At 40.8% G+C, this 22584-nt stretch overlaps 1 protein-coding gene across 6 annotated transcripts in view; it reads right to left on the reverse strand.

The window, feature by feature from the left end:
- Window positions 1–22584, reverse strand: part of BICD1 (BICD cargo adaptor 1) — a 172496-nt gene that overhangs the window by 142842 nt on the left and 7070 nt on the right. The window contains exon 2 of one of the 6 annotated variants that reach the window (XM_053921651.1): window positions 19239–21024. The exons of the other annotated variants lie outside the window; for them this stretch is intronic. Within the exon in view, the coding sequence (XP_053777626.1) occupies window positions 20953–21024 (72 nt within the window). The 3' untranslated portion in view covers window positions 19239–20952. Of the gene's footprint in view, window positions 1–19238; window positions 21025–22584 lie in introns of those variants that run through there. 6 annotated transcript variants of the gene reach the window in all.

Genomic DNA, 22584 nt, shown 5'->3' on the forward strand with positions numbered 1-22584 from the left:
GAATACTTGCACCCCCATGTTCATTGCAGCATTATTTACAGTCGCCAGGATGTGGAGCAGCCCAAGTGCCCAGTCAGCAGGTGAGTGCCTAAAAAAGCTGTGCTATATTTACACAATGGAACTACTTGGCTGTAAAAAAAAGAAGGAAATCTTACCTTTTGTGATAGCATGGATACACCTGGAGAGTATTATGCTAAGTGAAATAAGCCAGTCAGAGAAAGTCCAGTACCACATGATTTCACTTATATGTGGAATCTAATGAACAAAATAAACTAACAAACTTAATAGAAGCAGACTCAGAGATACAGAGAACAGACTGACACCGTTAGAGGGAAGGGCGTCTGGGGGCTGGGTGAGAAAGGTGAAGGGATTAAGAACAAGAAAAACCTCAAGCAACAGTATGGTGAGTACTAGGGGGAAAGGGGGATGGGGGAAGTGGAATAGGGTAACGGAGTATCGATGGTGATGGAAGCAGACTTGACTGGGTGGTGAACACGCAATACAATATACAGATGATGTGTTATAGAATTGTACACTTGAAACATATAATTTTATTAATCAATGTCACCCCAATAAATTCAATAAATATCTTTTAAAAAGAAACTTATTATGGCAAAACTAGGGATTCCCTGGGGTGGGGGGAGCTGCAATGGAGGAGGGGCATAAAGGGGGATTCTGGGTGTTCATAATATTTTATTCCCTTCACCTGGGTGGTGGCACAATAGTGGCTTTATATTATTTGTTAAACTGTGCTTCATGTTTGTGTACTTCTTTGTATATTTGTATATGGTTTATTTCACATCTTAAAATGTTTCATGCAGACATGTAAAACTAGATATTCTGGAATCTGGATGGAATAAAACAAAGGACAACAAAAAATACAATCAGGAGATAATAACTGCCAAGAAGAAAGAAAAACCAGGACAAAGGAAATGGGTCGAGTAGAGAAAACTATTTACAGACTGTAGAATCAGTTAAGTCTCATGCAGCGCTGCTGCGGACACAGCAAAGGCAGCAAACCGAGCGCACAACGAAACTTCCGATCATGCTCGATCTCACGATGTCCATAGGGGACGGCCCGGTAACACCCACAGTCCTTGACATATAAGGATCTGGTTACATTAGGCTGTAAACAATTGATGAGAAGAAAATAAGAAAGCCTATCTATAGTTCGGATGCTTCTTAAGAAAATAATTTTAATGATATTTTTCAAGGCTTGGAAAAGTTAATGAAGTCCTCAAATCTAGTCTGCGATTTCTTTAAAGAAATGCTGCAAGTGCCAGGTGCGAAGTGAAGGCTGATGTAATGCAGCTTTCTGTAGAAAAAAATAAATTGTGCCATAGACAACAACCAGCCACTCATTTTTAATTTAAAGAATTTGTTGACTGTTATTTTTATCAACATATTTTCACATGTTTATATATGTCTGTAAAGGATTCCAATCACTCCTTTTTTCTTCCTGACTACTGTGAAGTGCTGGTCCTCCTTTTTAAGTGAATTCATTTTGCTCTGACTTTTTCTATGTCAGTTGTTCTCAGATAATAAAGGTTCTTGAAGTAGATTAAATTTTAAGCTCTCACACTCACACCTTTCTATTTAATATGTTAGGCTGGCCCATGTGGAATGGAAATATCCTATCATCTTTGACCAACAAAAATGGCAATTTCGTACGATTCCCACTAATACATGATCTCCACGGCGGTCTCAGCTGCGCCCCCTGCCCATTATTCCTTAGGTCCTGCCCAGTGGTGCTTGGAGAATTGACCGTTATGCAGAAGGAGGTAGAGGGACTTAACGTGTTTTCATTATAACTTTTCCTCCCTATCTGAAAGAAATCTACTACCTCATCTTTCATTTAACAAACTCAAAAATAATGGTGAGATTTACAGCTTTTTTATGAACTAAACTATGATTTAGCTCCTACACTCAAACATTTGTTGATCACTACAGTGTGTTAGGCCCTGGGGAGAAACAAAAACAAGTACCACAAGGATGGCTGACTCGGGAAGCTTACAAAGAATGGGGGGCGGGGGAGTCAAGAAAACCACTATGTACAGAATACCGGGGTAAGCACTATGCACGCTTGCCCAAAGGAGGGATCTCTACATCAGATTTCTCCCTGGGCATTAGAAATATAGGCTTTTGTCCTGAGATATCTTTTCGCATATTTTTAGCTTAACAAAAATACAACAAATGGGTCAAAAGCAGATATCATGACAAAAAAATGAATCCGAAATATAAACTCTGAATAAGCTATCCATGAGATATTGAATAATTCCATTTTCTTAATTTTAAGTTGGTATGAGACAGGAGTGTAAGATCAAACGCTGTCTTCTTTGAATTGTAAGTCCCCACTTTGAAAAGGGCAGATGGAACGCCTTATGTTCACAGAAAGAGAGCCAAGCGCTCAGAGAAGGTAACCACCTCACTAAAGGAGCAGAAGCAAAACAGAACCATCGTTCTGAACTTTATCCCCTCAAAGGGTAACGTAACATGCTGACCTTGAGGGATGCTTACAGAATTAGAAGATAACTAGTATAAATTTTTCTAATGTGTTTTCCTTTCCGAGGCTTAGGAAATTCTAAGGAAGATTTCGATTACACTGAAAAATCCTGAGTTTCTGATCCCTGAATTTAAGTCTCTGCGCTTCCTCTGCACGGTGTGTAACACGATGCAGATACAGTTACGTCTTTTCTTTTAGTTCTGTTTCTTCAAATGCCAAAACTACACACACTGACGTATGTACCGCTGTGAGAATGAGGAAATATATGTAAAATGTTATTCACCTAAAAAATTTTATTCATCAACATTTTGGGTTTTATTTGTAATCCAGTTCTTACAAACATTTAAGCAAATAAATAGACTGCTTAGAAAATAAAGATACTCTCAAACTATGGCACTTCTTTCAATGAAGGTCCTGTCATGCAGTTTCATAAGAAGGCCGCACACACCAAAAACAATTTGTCAGATGAATTTTAAATGGGTAAAAAACAGGAAAAAATTGTTCAACCTTATTAATAATTAAAATGTTCAAAATGACATGGTACACCATGTTTTATCTACCCAATAAGTGAAGTTTTGTGGGAAAGAAGGAAGTAGGTTTGGCCTGACCAGTGTAGCTTGGTTGAGCATTGTCCCAAAAACTGAAAGGTCACTGGTTCGATTCCCAGTCAGGGCACATGCCTGGGTTGCAGGTTCAGTCCAGATTTGGGGTACATATGAGAGGCAACCAATCAATATTTCTCACATCAATGTTTCTCTCCCTCTCTTTCTCCCGCCCTTCCTCTCCCTCTAAACTCAAAAATAAAAATAAAAATAAATAGCCCTGGCTTGTGTAGGTCAGTGGATTGAGCATGGGCCTGCCAGCCAAAGGGTTCACTGGTTCAGTTCTTGGTCAGGGCACATGCCTGGGTTGCAGGACAGGTCCCCAGTGGGGGCGGGGGGCCGGGTGTGTGAGAGGCAACCACACATTGATGTTTCTCTCCCTCTCTCTCCCCCTTCACCTCTGTCTAAAAATAAATAAATAAATAATCTTTTAAAAAAATAAAATTTTTTTTAAACAGAAGGCAGTAGATTTGTATTTCTTCTGTGTTCACATCAGTAACAGTTGTTACTGATACTTGTGAGCAGAAGGAAATTCCGGCATTTTTCCTAATGTACACTTCTAATATGTTTGTTCCTTTAATAAATCCTTGGAGCAGTAACAGACTTCCCAAAGCTCCAGCCCAGAAATGAAAGTGTCATGGGATGGTTCTTGGAAAACTGAGGACCATTTGACTTGCTTTACCAGACATTTCATGGTGAAAATGTGCATCTCACCAATGGAATATTATTTCTACCCTTAAATTAAATATCCAAACTTATGTTATCATTGTTGGACCTGCTTTGTACTCAGCCACGCAGTGAGGACTGAGTGCTTATGAATGAAGTCACACGTTCATCCCGTACCACGCTTGCTAGGCTGTTCACCGCCCCACCCATCTTAGCTCTTCCTTGACTTCCAGTCTTTCTCCCTGAATTATTCAGTCAAAAGAGAATAAAAGCAAGAAGGCAAAGCAAAAGTAGAGGCAATGATAGAGGAATAACGGAAAAATAAGTACCTCTCTCTATAGTTATTATTATAGAGAACAACAGCGGTCACAGTGGAGGGGGAGGGGAACACCACTGTGTCTGGTTCTCGCACTGTGGGATGTGTGAGAAAATGGGCTGTGTCTTCTACAAAGAGCTGGAGGGGAGACAACTAAACCAAGTCACGGAGATGGAAAGCATATTCTGGAAAGAGATTAAGTAAGACACAAGAAAGTCTGTTTACCATTAAAAGGGGCACCAGACAGAGAAGAAGAGTGTTTGGCAAGACGGGGGTGAGAAGGTGAGAAAATGGATGAGCAGAGGGAGCTTTGGCTGAAGGAGGGAACACAGGCTTTACGAAACTAAGAATAAGAAAAGATGAACTGACGATATTCAAATCCAACTCTAACCAGTTCATTTATACCCTTTCTTTTAGACCACACTGAAAGGCTTATAAAGATGTATGTATTCTTGACTTTTAGGCATTTTTAAAATACCACATGTTTTAGAAAACTTCCCTGCCATGGGGGAAAAAATCCATCTCTGACAAAGCAAGAAGGAAGCCAGTGAGCCAAGGAACTCAATGGGAGTATAATTACAAACATTTAGCATTGTTTTGAACATGAGAATAAGAAAAGCTTTTATTTAGAATAGTTTTTTCATATTCTCAAGAAAGAATTCATCCACCATTTGTTTTCAGGGAAACATGCTGCTTCTCGGAAGAAGATCCTGCTGTTCAATCGAGACCCATGCAGGAATGAAAACTACCTACTCCACACTGACAGGGCCTGTGACAGAAAGGCAGTGGCACGCACCCAGCAGGGGCAGGGCCCCTTCAACACAGGGACTCCCACGGGCTGACTTAATTACGGTGCAGCAAGGCGAGCCTCCACAAAGACAGGACAACCCAAAGGGGGACGGACTGCTGAGATCCCTCCCAGGCACAGGGACAGATGGTTCCGCTCCTTCTTATTTGCTATGAGACCTTTTAGAAAAATCTGAGAATGGATACAGGCCAACAAGTTTTTCACTACCAGAATTTTTTTTTAAAACCTGCCATATGCCACTGCAAAAATAATCCTTAACTTGCGAGTCAATCAGCAAGTATTGAGCTGTGACTACGTGTAAGGGACAGGAAAAGGTCTTAAGCAGCTCGCCATCTCATTGAGGAACACGGATCAAATTGATTTAATAAGGACTTTTGATTTTTTCATCATGCTGCACACAAAGAGAAAAGGTACAGCAGGGGCCATAAAACTACTGCCTTAAGAATTCTCAGAGATGGTAATAAACACAATTTGACAGAGGCAGAGTGAGTCTGTGTTGGAGAACATGGCCAAACAAGGGACGGTGCACTGACACCTAAATCAGCAGCAACAATTAAGGGAGCGTAGTGAAAGCCGTCACCTTAGCACCCGCAGGGACGAGGGCACAAAACAGCTAATTAGCCCTCCCAATTAGGAAGTTGTAACACAGTTGCTGAATAATAGTACTGTGTGAATTCTATCTTGTAAAAACTTTTAAATAAAATGGAAATTGAACTGCAAACTTACTAAAGAAGGAACAAGCTAGTACTGTCACACTGTTTTATGAAATTAATATACATGTAACTTCCCTGCCTGCAGCAAACTCTACCTTTCTGGTCACTTTAAAGAATATGAATTAATCAAAAATCACGAAATTCTTCACTCTCATGTGTGGACACTACTTTATAATTTCCATAGCATTAATATGTACATATATATAATTTATAATTTCCATGGCTTTTATATATACACATATAAATACATACATATTCATTTATAATACTCATAATAACTGTATGAACTAAGAAAGCACAGCTCACTTAGAACAAATTAATACATGTAAAGCACTGGAGAACCACTTAACATATAACCAGCTCTATGTAAGTCCAAATTATTACTTCTGCAACTGCAGCGATATTACTGTTGTTGATATTACTGTTATTACTTTTAAAATACAAGTTTTGAAGTCACACTGCCTGACTCAAATTTTAGTTTGATCCCTGTCTAGACAGTTCCCTGACCTATTTGACTCAGTTTTCTTATCTATATAACAGAAGTGATAATAAAAACATCTACTTTACAGACTATTGGGAGCACTGAGATAGGATGTACTAAATATTTGGCACAATACCCACTATGTGGTAAGCAACAAACACAATTTAGCAATTTTTACAGTTTCAATGTTTGGCCTTGGCCTGCTAGCCAGGAAGAAGAGAATACGAATGAAACCCCAGGTTTCCTGAGAAAGTTTAGAGCAGTTTCTACAGTGGCACTGCTAGGAAACATACAGAAGAGGCCATCTGAGCAAACAGATACAACTAAGCATAATTCAGATGCAGTAACAAAAAGGAACACTGGCCGTACATGCTGACACCAAGTATGAAAGGCTTTATGTGACCTAAAGCAATCAGGTCAGATGTTCCAGTACAACATGTATCACCTTACACATGACCTTGCCCTTCTCCTCTGTGACTTTTTTCCTTTTTGAGAAATACAGAAACAATATATATCTGAGTAATGAATCACTACAGTAAATATTTGAGAGTATTACTTGGGTCATGAAAGCAAAATAACTTGTTAGTAAAAAAACAATGTTAAAATACTAAGTATTCAGGGAAAACCAGACAAGATAAAGCAAAACAATACTTAAGCTCCAGGCATCAATAGCTATTTCTGGAGCTATAGGAAGACATCATAATAAGCTCCTAAATAAAGAACTGGGGTATGTTTAGCAAAGAACCACCTCCTTAACTTCTTAAGAATTTCAACCTGGGCACAAAGTGGTCCAGCTAAATCCAGATGGACAGCCATCTAAAGCGATTAGAGTTCACAGCCAAAGTAGGAGCCCGAGGATCTGGGGAAGGAGCAGAGGGGATCTGAGAAAGAGAAGGAGAAGAGATGCATGGTTGGTCATTTACCCCCCTTTTCTCTAGTCTCTTCCCCTCATTCTCAAAATTCACTCAATTATTTTACCTATCAAAATGTCAAGTGTAGTGCTAGCTGATATAAAATTGAATGAGACATAAAGAATCTAGTTTAGAAAAAAAAACAAACAGCAGACATGACAATCAATAGGGGAACAATACAGTTGCCGTAGGTTTTACAGAAGAACATAGAGAGACACCAGCTAACCAACTAACTAAAACGTGTACTTTGGGCAAGGTTATACACCAAGTGCTCCTGCGTATACTATCTCATTCAAAAATAAACATCCTATTTAGGAGATGAAGAAATGGAGGCTTCGAGATACAAGAGGTGGAACTCAGAATGAAATCTGTGTCCTCTTAATCCTAGTCCAGGGCTCTCTGTAAGGCTCTATGATGCTCCCCCAACTCCTCCAACTTCTCATTCTTGACTTTCCTTTCTCCTTGATTCTTTCCCCTAGAAGGGCAAGACGGCGTCAGCATCTAGCTCAGAAGTCAAAACTCAACTGTCAACAAGGAAGTGACAGATGATGCAAACGAGGGAAGTACAGTAAGATGATGCGGATGAGGTGGAATGGTGGGGAGTGTGGCCCACTGGATACCCATGCCCCTTCTGAAAGAGAAAGACCACTCAGCTCCAACCCTCTGATGTCAGGCAGGCCAAGCACTTTGTGAAATCTTTTCATTTTCTGAGGAAGACCTGAAATCCAGACTTCTAAAATATGTCTTTCCTTACCTAAAAACAAAGCAGCAGCTCCCTACAGCAAATGTTTCTCAATCGCTGGGCTGGATTCTGCCCACAGGATACCAGTTCGCAATCTCTGCTCTAGATGAGAGATGGCTAATGTCTCCGGGATTTCTTTCTATCTGTACAGTTAATTACTAAGCATTCATTGCAAAACAAACCCCAGGACTGGTGTGACAGTTGTTATCAGGACTTTATTCTATTTAACTCTGCAGTACTAATGAGACAGCATATTTAAAGACAGAGTCAGTGTGGAAAGCTGTTTAGACACCCTCTGTTCCAAATTCAGTAAGTGCCTGACTCCCTTCCTCAACATCCCTACCAAGCAGCTTTTTGGCTTCTACTTAAATATCTCCATTAGCTGGCAAGGAGGTCTGTCCTCAGAAAGCCCGCTAATTCTCACTCGGCTCTTAGACCTCCATAAGGTAGGTCCTTCTTCATGTGAAGTTGAGCTCTGTATCCCTGTATCTGACACACATTGGTCCCTGGATCACTATACCTAGAATACAATATTCCAGGAGTGGACAGACGGACATTTATCATCACATTCTGGACAAAGTTTCTATTAATGATAGATCATATATAACGATATATATGATTTCAGACCAAGATCATATCAGCCTTTTCAGGAGACTTCTTCACTTGTCTCTCTGACTCTTGGGGGCTCTAGCATGACCTGGCATTGTGAGCGACTCAACAAAGATCCACAGTAGAGAGGAAAGAAATCTGCTTTTGTACCAGTCACATTTTTTTTATTTTTAATTACAGTTGAAGGATATACTTATGCCCCACTCTCCATGCTCCTGGCAGCCCCACTCACCCGACTCCTGGTGGCTCTTTCCTGCCAAGGTCTGGGCAGAATCTGGGACACTGAGTGTGTGGCTTGATGAGGGGGCTATTTTTCCCTCACATGCCCGACTGGTGCAGAGCCCTCCCTTAACACAACCAAACCTTGGTCTGTGTGGGCCTGATACACTCTGCTGGCCGCATCCTGACGACTTCCTGAGATCCTGTCCCACCACAAAGGTGTGCAAGCACCCAGCAGGTGGCAGCTAGATTTGGTATACTTGGGACGTTTGCTGAATGGCCTCAGACACAGTGCTGGCACCAAGTTTGAACCTTTTCAATCTGGTGAACACCACTCGCCCCAACCTGGTGACTCACTTGAGAACCTACCTTATACAACATGAGTCCTGCCAGAGGCTCTTTCAGTGACTCAGCCCAACAAGCAGCCAGCAGGCAGAAGCAGGCAGAGGCAGACCTTGCAGTGCCTTGGGACTTTAGCTGATGTCCCCCTGGGGCCGGTGCTGGTAAAAGCCAGCTATGGTATGCAGTCTGGCCCTTTCCAGGCCCAGCACAGGCAGTCACAAACTGTGGGTTGCTTTATAGCTCCAAACAGGTTGCCTAGGGACAGTCACAGGGAGCGTCTGACATTGGTCAGCACCAGAATCCCTCCCAAGGGGCCCCAGAAATAACACACCCAGGGGCCGACTTCAGACAACATCAGAGCATGATCCAAATAGCTTCACAAGCAGCATACCCAAAGGGAGATCTCAGCAGGCACCAGACTCTGCTGAGCTGAATTCCACTTCGTGTGGTCAGCACCTGCACAGCAGCTCATACATTGTGATTGGGATGAGCCTCCCAGTCAGCCAGCCTGAGTTCATCTCGCGAACCAACAGGCCAATAGTAATCAAGACCCAATTACAACACATAACCCACAAAAGGGACGTTCCTGGAGCACCCAGATCAGATGATCAAAGACCAGCACCACTGGACCACACAGGACACCTACTACGTAAGGCCAACCCATGAAGAGTGGGAGTCACAGAAAATCTACGTAATACACAGAAACAAACACAAAGAGGCAGCCAAAATGGGGGGACAATGAAACTTGCCCCAAATGAAAGAACAGGAGAAATCTCTAGAAAAAGTGCTAAATGAAATGGAAGCGAGCAATTCATCAGATATAGAGTTCAAAAAATGGTTACAAGGATGCTTAAGGAATTTGAGAGCCCAGAAGTAAACCAATGCTTTCCTAATCAATTAATATTTGACAAAGGAGGCAAAAACATACAATGGGATAAAGATAGTCTATTCAGTAAATGGTGTTGGGAAAATTGGATAGATATGTGCGAAAAAAAGTAACTTACCACCTGCTAACACCATACACAATAAACACAGAAGGGATTAAAAACTTTAATGTTAGACTCAAAACCATAAAAGTCCTAGAAGAAATCACAGGCAGTAACATTGTGGATGTTTTCTAATCTCTCTCCTCAGGCAAGGGAAAGAAAAGAAAAAATACAAATGGGACTACATCAAACTCAAAAGGTTTTGCACAGCAAAGGAAACCATCAACAGCCCTGGCTGGTGTGGCTCAGTGGGTTGAGCGGCATCCTGCAAACAGAGAGGTTGCCAATTTGATTCCCAGCCAGGGCACATGCCTGGATGGCCGGCCAGGCTCCCAGCTGGGGGCGTGTGGGAGGCAACCAATCGATGTTTCCCTTGCTCTCTTTCTACCTCCATTCCCATCTCTCTAAAAATAAATAAATAAAATTTTTTTTAAAAAACCATCAACAAAATGAAAAGACAACCCACTGAATTCTTGAACATATTTGCCAATGATACATCCAATAAGGGGTTACTATCCAAAATTTATAAAAAACTTACACAACTCAAAACCAAAACCAAACAATCCAATTAAAAAATGGACAATCTGAATAAACACTTCTCCAAGGAGGACCTACAGATGGCCACTAGACATATGAAGAGATGCTCAACATCACTAATCATCAGAAAAATGGAAATTAAAACCACGATGAGATATCACCTCACACCTGTCAGTATGGGTATCATCAATTAATCAATAAACAACAAGTATTGGCAAGAATGTGGAGAAAAGGGAACTCTAACGGTGGGAATGCAGATTCGTGTAACCACATGGGAAACAGTATGAAGTTACCTAAATTAAAAATTGAGCTGCCTATGACCCACCAACTCCACTTCTGGAAATATGTCTGAAAAAAACCTGAAACACTTAATTCGAAAGAATCCAAGCACTCCTATGTTCAATGAAGCATCATTTACAATAGCCAAGATTTTGAAACAGCCCAAGTGCCCATCAGTAGATGATATATAAAAAAGCTGTGGTACATTTACACAATGGAATACTACTTGGCTGTAAAAAAAAAAAAAAAAGAAGAAGGAAATCTTACCTTTTGTGACAGCATGGATGGACAAGGACAGTACTAGGCTAAGTGAAATAACCCAGTTAGAGAAAAACAAGTACCATATGATTTCACTTATATGTGGGATCTAATGAACAAAATAAACTAACAAACAAAATAGAAATAGACTCATCAATACAGAGATGAGACAAATAGCTGTCAGAGGGGATGGGAGTTAGGGGGACAGTGCTGGGTTAAAAAAGTGAAGGGATTAGAGAAAAAAAACCCTCAAAGACACAGAAAACAGGATGGCATCTACCAGAGGGAAAGGGGGTTGCATAGAGACAGAAGAGGTGAAGGAGGGACAAATGGTGATAGAAGGAGATTTGACTTTGGGTGGTGAACACACGATATAATAAATACACAGACTATGTATTATAGAATTGTACATCTGAAACCTATACGATTTTATTAACCAGTGTCACCCCAAGAAATTTAATTTAAAAATACCGACATCCATTTTAGTAACTGGATGGGGCTGGCCTCGTAGAATATTAAAAAAGTATATATGGCTAGTTTGTTTGATTTCACAGGAAGAAAAATGACATTTTAGCTTTGTAATAGGAAATTAAGAAATATGGCTATAGTTTCAATGTGTATCATGAAATGTAGCCAACTCACATCCAGTAAATTACTTCATAGAGCATTACTATAGGATGATGCTTGTTTTTCTGTCAAAGCATGGATCCTTTCCAACTATTAAATGCTTTTGGCAGGCACACTTTTAAATTCTTTTTAAACAAAGCATCATATTTCGGATCCATAGAATTAAATTCAAGTAAAAATATGGAATATTTAATCTCCTAACTTTAATTGTGCATTATTCCTTCAACTGTGAAATATTTATCCCTTCATTTTCTTATCTTCTTAGTGTATGATTTCTTTACATTTTTCTTAGCTCCTTATAGACAAATCTAGGAGTCATCCTGATTCTCCCATTCATTTGCTCTCAAATTCCAATAATTATAAATCCTTTCACATACATCCTGAATCAGATCATTTGCCACTTCTGTTAGATTCTCCCCCAGTCGAAGCCACCTCATCTAATACTGGAACTGCTGCTAACAGCCTCCTGACCTGGCTCACTCCTGCCACAGTCTGCAAAGAACTGCCAGAGTTATCCTTTTAAAACATTTATCAGATCCCATCACTCTAGTGACTGTCCATGATGCTTAAAATAAAATCCAGACTTTTTATCAGGGCTCAAGGGCCAGGTCGTCCCTGTCCACCTCTCCATCCTCCTCTCCAACATCCCCTCCTGCTCCCTTTGCTGAGGGTGATATTACCCCCTGGTGGGATAGGGAGTGTTCAGAATGTGTGAGAGTGTTCTTGTGTTCTTTTTAAATTGAGATGTAACTGACATATATTGTATTTAAGTGTAGAAACAATGATTTAACATACGTATATATTGCAAAGTGACTACCATAAGTTCAGTTAACATCCATCACCACACATGGTTGCAGAATTTTTTTTCTTGTGATAACAACTTTTAAGATCTAGTCTCTTATCCTGGTTGGTGTGACTCAGTGGATTGGGTGCCAGCCTGAGAGCCAAAGGGTTGCTGGTTTGATTCCCAGTCAGGGCACAAGCCTGGGTTGCAGGCCAGGTCTCCAGTTGGGGGCATGCAAGAGGCAACCACACATCAATGTTTCTTTCTTTCTCTCTCCCTCCCACCTCTCTAAAAATAAATAAATAAAATCTTTTTTAAAGGGAAACTTTTTTAAAAATCTACTCCCTTAGCAACTTCCAAATAAACAATACAGGATTGTTAACTATAGTCACCATGCGGTACAGTGAGAGTGTTTGTTATCACCATGACTTAGGAGTGGGTCCCCACTGGCATTTAGTAGGCGGGGTCAGGGATGCTAAAGTTCCTGCAAGGGGTCCTCAGTCCCTCAACACTGTTCCACAATGCAAAGGATCACTGCACCCTAATGCCAGCAATACCCTGGCCATTTGCACAAACTCCAAGCTCATTCACATCTCAAGGTCCTTCCATTTGTCATTACTTTCAACCCAGGACACTGAAATCTTTTCCCAGTTGTTCCTTCTCACCACTGGGGATGTCATCTCCTTTGAAAGACCCTCATTTCTAAATCAGCCTGCCCCACTAGCATTCCGGACAGGCTTTCCCCTGTTTTGTTTACATTCCAGCACACAGCGCTATGCAAAGTTATTTATTATTTTGGTATGTCAACCCCCTGAAGGCAAGAACTTTGTAACCCCAGCACCCAACAATGCCTGCGACATAGCAGGTGTCCGACAATCATCTGTGAAGTGACTAAATGTCTAAGATAACTTTTTTAATTTAAGATTAGGAATAAAAAACCTTTGCATTAACATACAGGATCATTTAACTTCATCATGTCCAGTGAAGGGGCTCAAAGTTCCGTCACCCTAAAGCTGCCTTTTGGAATGTTGATTTTAAGCTGGTTCTTAAGAAACAAAAGACAGAGCGAACCTTTGAATTCCCTGGCTTCCTGCATGAAAGATTCAGAGGAAAAGGTCTTTTCCAGGAAGGAAATTTTAGGATGTTCATCTTAAAGGCATCTAGCAGGGGCATGTTTACTAGATACCCCCTGTGTCTCATTGTTTCTGGGTTACCTAGCACAATTCACCTGCTATGTATTTTCCACTCCTTCTCAATGACCTGTAAATGGCCCACTTCCTTTGAAATCTCAGACCCCTACACCCCTGCCCCCTTTCTCCTTTGTCCAAAATGACATATATCCCCAATTTTACCTCACTGTCTTTGGAATTTTCATGCTTATGGGAATTCCCTGTGCCCTTGTATTAATTTGATTTTTTCCTGTTAATCTATTCATTTGATTATTAGGCCTGCTACAGAACTTAGAGGGTGGGAGGAAAAGTTTGTTTGTTTTTTATCCCCCCCACTAGTTATTTGTTTCCTATGCCAAAGTTTCCTTTTGGCGATGAATTCTCACTCTAAGAGTTGTTTTTACACTCTATAACTTTTATTTTTACATAAAGCTGAGACGTAGGGTAAATTAAAATGTCCCAAGTCACCACCTAACTCTTTCACAAAATGGGAAAGGGGCTTTTTTATGAGCACAGTGTTTTTGTAACCCTGAGAGTAAATGTGTAACTTCTGGCTGACATGGTCGCGGGTTGCCAGGAGTTTTGCTGCCTGGGGCAGCAACACAACCGTGTGACGATGGTGGTCCCTTTACTGTGGGAGGAACCGCTCCTGAACCCACCAAAATAATGGCCATCACCTTTTGCAAAAATGCTCACAAACTATTTTCAAAACTAAAGAGTGAAAAATAATTAAACAATTTTTAAAAATAATTTAGTTTTAGAGAGAAGGGAAAGGAGGGAGAAAGAGGGAGAGAAACATTAATGTGTGGTTGCCTATCACGCAGCCCAGGCATGTGCCCTGACTGGGCGTTGAACCAGCCACCCTTTGATTCGCAGGCTGGTGCTCAATCCACTGAGCCACACCAGCCAGGGTTAAAACATAATTTTTTTAAACCACACTTTGAGACTGTGAAATCAAAAGTTCAAATCAGGTCTAAGAAATGCACCAAGGGAGAAGTGACAAGTGGGGATATATAGCTAGATTTTATAATATTATTTTATTTAAATGTAGAGAAGCATTATTTAAGCATATAAATGTCTGTTAAGACATGTTAAAGAAGAATGAGCATAATTTGATTCTTTTTATGTTCCAGACATATATAAACTATACTTTAGATAGGGTCTAGATTAGATATTAAATGCTAAACAGTGCTTCTCTTTGACAGGCGGCATTGGGGACCAGTATACAATTAGCTACGATTTGTGTAAAATTTGGGGGCCCAAGCACTGTGTGCATTTTATATCTTAATACAGATCACATTCTCAAAGCTCACAGCAATTCACACTCCCACCAAAAAATGCATGAGAATGCTCACCTTTGCACAAACTTTCCAACTTTGCCTATTAGCAATATTTAAAATTTTTGTAAATTGATTTTTTTAAAAAGTGAAAACTAGTCACTATTATTAATTTGCACTCACTAACTACTAAGATTAAGCATTTTTTAAATGTTTATTATATCCGCACATCTTCTTCCGTTGGTCAAATTGCTGACAATTGAGTTCCTTTGTTGGAACTTGCCTCCTTTGCTTATTCAAAGGTACACAAGGCCTAGGACAACCACGGTCAGAGGACACTCGGCATCCCCCCCCCCCTTTCATGCCTAGTGAGGAGATGGAAATAAACAATGTGACCTACACCTATTCACTTAATGCTTTCTTGTGAATGTTGAAAGCATACAAAGCCAAGAACCAATGGGAACAAAGAGGATTCCTAACGAAGAAACAGCTAGGGAGGGGTATTCCATCATCAAGCCCATGCTGTAAAGCTCTAACAGTAAGATAACACGGTATTTACACAGGAATGGAACAAGTCATGCAACTCAGTGGTCCAGAAACAAACCCATACCTACACAGAAACCTGATTTACGACAAAGTAGACATTGAAGATTACTTTTATAGTTTATATTTTCAAGTCAACACTTCTGAGCTTTTTTTCTCTTTATGACATTGACAAAATGGAGAAGTTCAGCAATAAGGCATCATGTTTAAAACAGTAAAAATAAGACTTCTCCTGTCCCTTTTTCCCCCTTATGGGAAGAAAATTATGGTAAAATTATGGACAAAATTAAGTTAGATATCCATCTCACATCGAACATAAAAATCAATTCCAGGGAGAATTAAAGATTTAAATAGAAAAGGCAAACTATAAGATATTCAAAAAATAAGATAGGTGAATATTTTATGACATAGTGTGGAAAGATTTCTTAAATAAGAATAAAAACCCACAATCTATAAATATAACATTAAACCCTGGCTGGCACAGCTCAGTGGATTGAGCACAGGTCTGCAAAGCAAAGGGTCGCCAGTTCAATTCCTAGTCATGCCTGGGTTGCGGGCCAGGTCCCCTCTGTGGGGCACACAAGAGGCAACCACACATTGATGTTTCTCTCCCTCACTTTCTCTCTCCCTTACCTTCTCTCTAAAAATAAATAAATTTTTAAAAACAAAAAATAAAATGTTAAGAGTGATAAATCAACTAAATTAAAATTATGAAGTTTTCTTCATTAAAGGTCATCTCAGAGTAAAAATACAAGCCACAAACTAGGAAAAGGAAGTTCTGACATACAAGGTCTGTCCAGAAGGCATCCAACTATGTAATGTGAAAAATAGAGACATTTACTAAAGAAGATACAAGATACAAGAAACACTGTACAACAGGACAATGACACCTCAGTCCCTTTCAAAGTAGGCACCTTGGGTCTTCACACAGTTCTCCCAATCGCCATGAGCTGCCCTGTCGTGTTTTCCTGAATCTCACTGATGGTCTGAAATCTCTTCCCTTTCAAAGGTGATTTTAGTTTTGGGAAAAGCCAGAAGTCACAGGGTACCAAATCTGGGATATAGGGGGGGCTGAGTCACCAGGGTGATGTGATGTTTCACCAAAAAGCTGCATGAGACGAGATGCATTAGCAGGTGCATTGTGGTGATGAAGCTGCCAGTTACCAGTTGCCCATAGCTGCAGCCTTCTGAATCATCCAGATAGTTTCTGAGGAGGAATGTTCAAGCTTATCGCAAAATCTGATGCAGATGTGTTGCTCTACATGCTGCGTCATTTTGAATGTGATGGCCACATAGTACACATGTTCACTCAGTGGCATCTACCACCCCCACTGACTAGTACAGTGAAGCTGTCATTGTTCACGTAGGTGCATTCCAGTCCACTCTCCTTGGCTGCCAGGTCACATCAATGTCGTTCAAACTGCTTTCATTATATTAACGATGGCTGGACTTTTTCTGGACAGACCTCCTACAGGTTATCTCGGTGTGGGGAGAAAAGTATAGAATACTATGATTCCTTTGCTCGAAATCTTCCAATAGTTTCCCAGTTTGTTCAGAGCACAAGTCAAAGTTCTGGTAACAACCTGTAAGTTGCTTCATTATTTGACCCCTCTTCTCTCTCTGACCTCATTTTCCATTCACCCCTCAATGAATCCCCTGCAGCCAAGCAGCCTCTTTACCATCACTCCAAAGCAGGGGTGTCAAACTCTTTTTCACCGGGGGCCACATCAGCTTCGCAGTTGTCTTCAAAGGGCCAAATGTAATTTTAGCTCCTTTTAACAGTTAAGGAGTAGTTACATTTACACAGTCCTAAAGTTATTCCGGCCCTTTGAAGGCAACCGGGAGGCTGATGTGGCCCCCGGTGAAGGTGAGTTTGCTGCCCCTGCTCTAAAGGAAGCTTTCACTGACCACTCTATTGAAAATAGCAACCTTTCCCCACTTCATAGGCCATCTCCCTCTTCCCATTTAGCACCATCCTACATTCTATTTTACTTATTCAGTCTATTTATTGACTCTCCTCCTCATTCCCCTCCATTCCCCACCCATGCAGAATGTGAGCTTCGTGAACATCAAGATTTCTGTTGAGTTTGTTCTCTGCTGTATCCCCAGCACCCAGACCTGTGCCTAACACATAGGCAGCCCTAAATATATCGTATTGAAGAATGAATGAACCATTATTTAGCTTTATGCAATGACCTGTCTGCTCACAGTATTCACCTTGGTGTCCATTTTCCTAATTTCTAATCACATTAGCATCACAAATTAAAGTGCAACTTAAAATATTTTCATTTGGAATTGATCGGTGATGACTAAAATCTCATTGTTCTTCAGTTCTTTCTGTCATCTCTTCCTAACATGTCTTACTGTGACCGTTGTCTAAAATGTTAATTGTAATTTTGAGGCTCTGTTCTAAATTTTAGCAAATAATAGCTCACATTATTCTAAACACTTCATTGTGATTTGAAAGGTATATTATTTATTTCACTAAAATGAAAAAAAAGCACCTACAACTTGATTGCAAATAACTACAATGATTAAGATAAAGGATTGAGACCTGAGAACTCTTTGAAGAAAAGGTTCTGGTTCTAAATTATTTTGAAACATTAACAAAAAGGAAATCTGCTTATTGTATAGATCATTAGAAGCAGATTATTAAATCGTAGTTAATTCTGAATTGTTAACACTAATTAAGAACCTTATCGATTAAAAAATAATCCAAAGAATCAATCGGTACTTACAATTGGTTTTCAGAATTCCATTATATTATTGCTTTTTTCCTCTAATTGTTGTTTTTCCTTCCTAATTACATTTTCTTGAGGTTTTGAGTGCAAAGGCTCTGCATGCATACCAGCATTAGCAGAAAGAAAGTCAGATTGTGACTTAAAGGTGTGGGGCAGGGGGGAAGGAAGGGCTGTGTGTGCAAGATGATAGTATCTTCAGCTCAACAAAAGATACAAGATTAAACTCATCCTGTCTCCATCTAGTTACCTCACACCAAGGTCAACTTCAAAATATCTCCTAAAACCATCTAGGAAATGGCAGTCAGTGAGGCTTATCAACAAGGCCTGTCTACATTATAATACAAATTTATTTCAATTTCAAAATTTGATGGCTAAGGGCTCTTCAGCAGTGGCATTTGATTCCACATTAGTCTGCAGTATGCAAGAGAAAAACAAAGACCCATCATTCCGAACCGTCCATTACAGACCCACGCCAAACTGCAACAAAACATCCTTCCGGAAATGGCTACTGTTACTCTGTACTTGCCATCAATGTAAACAGGTTTCTTACTCTCGATTCTAAATCTAAAGATAGAACCAAATCCGTTCAATATTACATTTTAGACCAGTGCCTTTTCTCCATAAACTGTTTTAGAATGGTAAGCATGTTTAACCAAAACAAAAAAATGGAAAATTCATAACCCCAGAAGTTAAAAGATCAATTCATCAAAGCCATTCATTTTTAATACTGTATTTCTAAACTTGTCAAGTTGGCATAAGCAACTGCAAACAGAACAGAAAAAGAAAATATAGACACCACAAAGGACACAACTAACTTTAAAAAGAAACTTTAAACAACCCTGAGGATAGAAAATTAAATACAATCTAATTTAACATACATCTTAACTGTCTAATGCAGTTTTTGATGATGTTTGTTAGTTTTCTGAAAGGCATGGCAGTGTCTTCATTTCCAGAAAATAGAGAAGTAAAAAGACTGTGCAATTAATGTTTACATATTAGCTCATAACCTCCCAGCTTCTCTTAACAAACACTTGGACCCCCATGGAGTTATTTACTCCTAGAGTTGGCAGTTTCTGGGAAAGAGGTTCTCAGCCCTGGCTGCACCTGTGAGGAGAGGGTGGCAAGGCATTAACCTACTGAAGCCCCAGCTCCACCTCACGACTCTGACTAAACTGGCCCGGCGTGGGATCCAGACAGCAGTGTTTTTCGAAATTACCCAGGTGATCCTAGAGTCACTGCTTCTGATCCACCTCTTGTAAAAGAAGCCCGCAGGGGGATATGGAGGCGCTGCTCAAACACTTCCAATGTTGAGATACAGCCTCATTCAAAAGATCCAAAGTCAATATACTATTGTATAGGTGGTCATTTTTCAAATATGAATGGTTATTTTTACAGGGCATGGTGACCCATCATTTCCCCTAACAACTACAGAGTTCTACGATCTTTACACTTGTCCCTCTTTTTAAAAATTACTTCCCCCCAGCTGCGGCTGGTGTAGCTCAGTGAATTGAGTGTGGGCTGCAAACCAAAGGGTAGCCGGTTCGATTCCCAGTCAGGGCACATGCCTGGGTTGCAGGCCAGGTCCCCTTCGGGGGCCACGTGAGAGGCAACCACACATTGATGTTTCTCTCTCTCTCTTTCTCTCTCCCTTCCCCTCTCTAAAACTAAATAAATAAAATCTTTAAAAATATATATTTCCTCCCAATCTCCACCAGACTGGCTCCTTCTCATTATTCAGGTCCCAACTCAAATGTCACCTCCTGGGGAACGCTTTTCCGATCACGCTTTCCCTGCCAGTCTCAATCCCCGCACCCGTGCCAGTTCTCACATCTGAGGAGCGTGTGTGCTTCCTGACTATCTCCCAGGTCTGCAACATAAGCTCCATTCAGACAGCTCCTTCCTGTCTGTCTTGTTCAACATCGTATCTCCAGTAAGTGGCAGAGTGCCCCACATAGTAGCCACATAGTAGCCGCTAAACACAAACTTCTGAATGAATAAATGAAACAGAGCAAGGAGCAATGGGCAATCTAAAACAAGAGAAAAACTCATATTGGCATGTAAGGTAAAGAACTGACAAGCCCTGACTGGCATGGCTCGGCTGAGTGTCATCCTGCAAAGCTAAAGGTTGCTGCTTCGATTCCCACTCAGGGCACATGCCTGGGTTGCAGGCCCTGCCCCCAGCTGGGGTGTGTGCAGGGGGCAGTTGATTGATGTTTTTCTCACACATCGATGTTTCTCTCCCTCCCTTCCCCTCTCTCTAAAAATAAATTAATAAAATTTTTTAAAAACTGACAATGCAGACTATAAGATATTGCACTGCATGTAAATGACAAAATACGAGATAATCATGGGTGCACACTTGCATAAAAACAAAGATTATGCTATAGATTAGGGGGCTTGGGGAGCAGAATGGGAAACCCCAAGGTTGGTGGGCATTTTGGTCTAGTGCAGGGTCCTATACCAGAGGAGGTGCATTAGTGGAACAAATAATCAGCCAATAAATAGGTGTATGAGTAGGGGTGCCTGGAGAGCACACCCCCAGCCCAGGGTTTGTAAGAGGGGGAGACAGAAAACAAGCGAAGCCCACCAGATGCAGGCTGAGGACTCTAAAGGCTGCCCATCCAGCAGGGGTTGACAAGTGAGTCCTTGGTGTGTCTGGGGCCATTTGTAGATGGAAGGTGTACAAAGCGGGTTGGGAGTAGGGTTTGCAGTTTCCTGGTGGGAAAATGTTTCCTGGTGAGAATAATCATCCATCTTTGGGAAGCATCAAAAAGAAAAAGAAAAGGTTCTGGAGGTAGAAAACTCCCCTGCCCGATGCAACCACATAGCTTAAAAACGTTTAGCTTCGCTGCAATTTCCCAAAAGTTACAGATGTAGTCCTCTCAAACTTTTCTCGCACATCAGTTTTCTCCTGAAAATCAAGCAAAACATAAATAAAAAATGACAATAAACCTCTAATACACTTTTAAAACATTCTAAATTTTCAAAAGTCCTAAATACTATGAAATGCTAAGCATGAAAACAAAACTTTAACCATGGTAGAAACACTGATCTGGTGGTGGGGGAAGGGACTCTAAACAAACAGAGACATATGAAATTACTTGGAACACCTGGAATCAGGTCAAAAATATTCAGACTAGGAGGAGCATCTTCAAGATCATTTGACAGAAACCCCTTTCCAAGAATAAACCCTCCAAAACAGTATTCCTTCCAAGCGATCAGCTACAATCTCCTTAAACATTTTTGGTGACAGGGAACTCGTGACTTCGTAAGGAAGGCTGCTTCATTCCAGCCTTAGGAAGCGATACCTGTTAGTTCTCTATTTTGATCCAAAATTTGGCTCCCAGGAACCCAGTGAGTGTTCTGCTCTACAAAGCCAGCACAAAATGTCAATGCAAACTAACTCAATGGATCAGTTCTATTACAGTATAGGCCTGAGTTGAGAGGTAAAGTGAATCCAGAAGGAAAATGAGTTTGGGCCAGGTGTTCAGACGGGAGAACTATACACTGTTTGGGGTGGGGGGACTGTGCAGGGGTGCAGTACAAGTATAAAACAGGTAGAAGGTGCATTTCCTGGCTGGAGTTGAGTGTCCAGAGCAAAAGTGGACAGGAGGAAAAATACAGAAAACGGTTGATGTATATCCCTGAAGGGTAGGTGAACATTATTGCAATTAAGCAAAAGTAATCTGCACTTTGTAAAAAGTAGAATCAATCTGAAAAGTAAAGGACAGGTAGATAAGTAAGTAGACTATGCTACTTTAAAACACAGCATCACGGAAGTTTAGAGCTGACAGAAATCACAGAGATTATCTATTCCAAACCCTTAAGTTTATAAACAAAGTAATTAAATCCCAGGAGGAAAAGGTATCAATTGCCACAAGGAAGAACACTTTTGTGGGACATTTTCCTGTCCTGTACCCTCTTCTCCCCAGTGCCTGCATAACCTGCTGAATCTGAGATGCTGCATAAGATGCTAACCAGCTGTCTTAAAACTCAACCATCACAGGGCTAAGATGGGATGACGTAATGAGCCCCAACTGCCTGAATCATCCTGGCTTCGCGCCAAGACCCAGTATGGACAGGATGTGGCCACACTGCAGGACCGGCTCTTGTCGTCCATGGAAGCCTGCCACCTATTAAGCTGATGCACACAGCTCCTCCCAGCCAAGAAAACAAGGAACCAAATGCACCGCTAACTCACCCACAAAACTGTCACCCACAAAACTTTCCATCTTTTTCCTTGGCACTATCACACGGGTCTGCTATGGGGCAAACAAACAAATTCCATCAGTTTCTTTTAAACACACCTACACCTCTTCTCTGTCACCTACCACTCAAGCTATCCTTGAGGCAGAACCTGGTCCACCTACCTGCACCTCCACCACCACCCACACTGCCTGAGGCTCTCTGGTTTTCTTCCCTAACTGGACCCACTTCCTTCACACTTTAAACATCAGTGCCTTAAAAACAC

The sequence above is a fragment of the Desmodus rotundus genome, chromosome 3 (assembly GCF_022682495.2).
Source record: "Desmodus rotundus isolate HL8 chromosome 3, HLdesRot8A.1, whole genome shotgun sequence".
Lineage (NCBI taxonomy): Eukaryota > Metazoa > Chordata > Mammalia > Chiroptera > Phyllostomidae > Desmodus > Desmodus rotundus.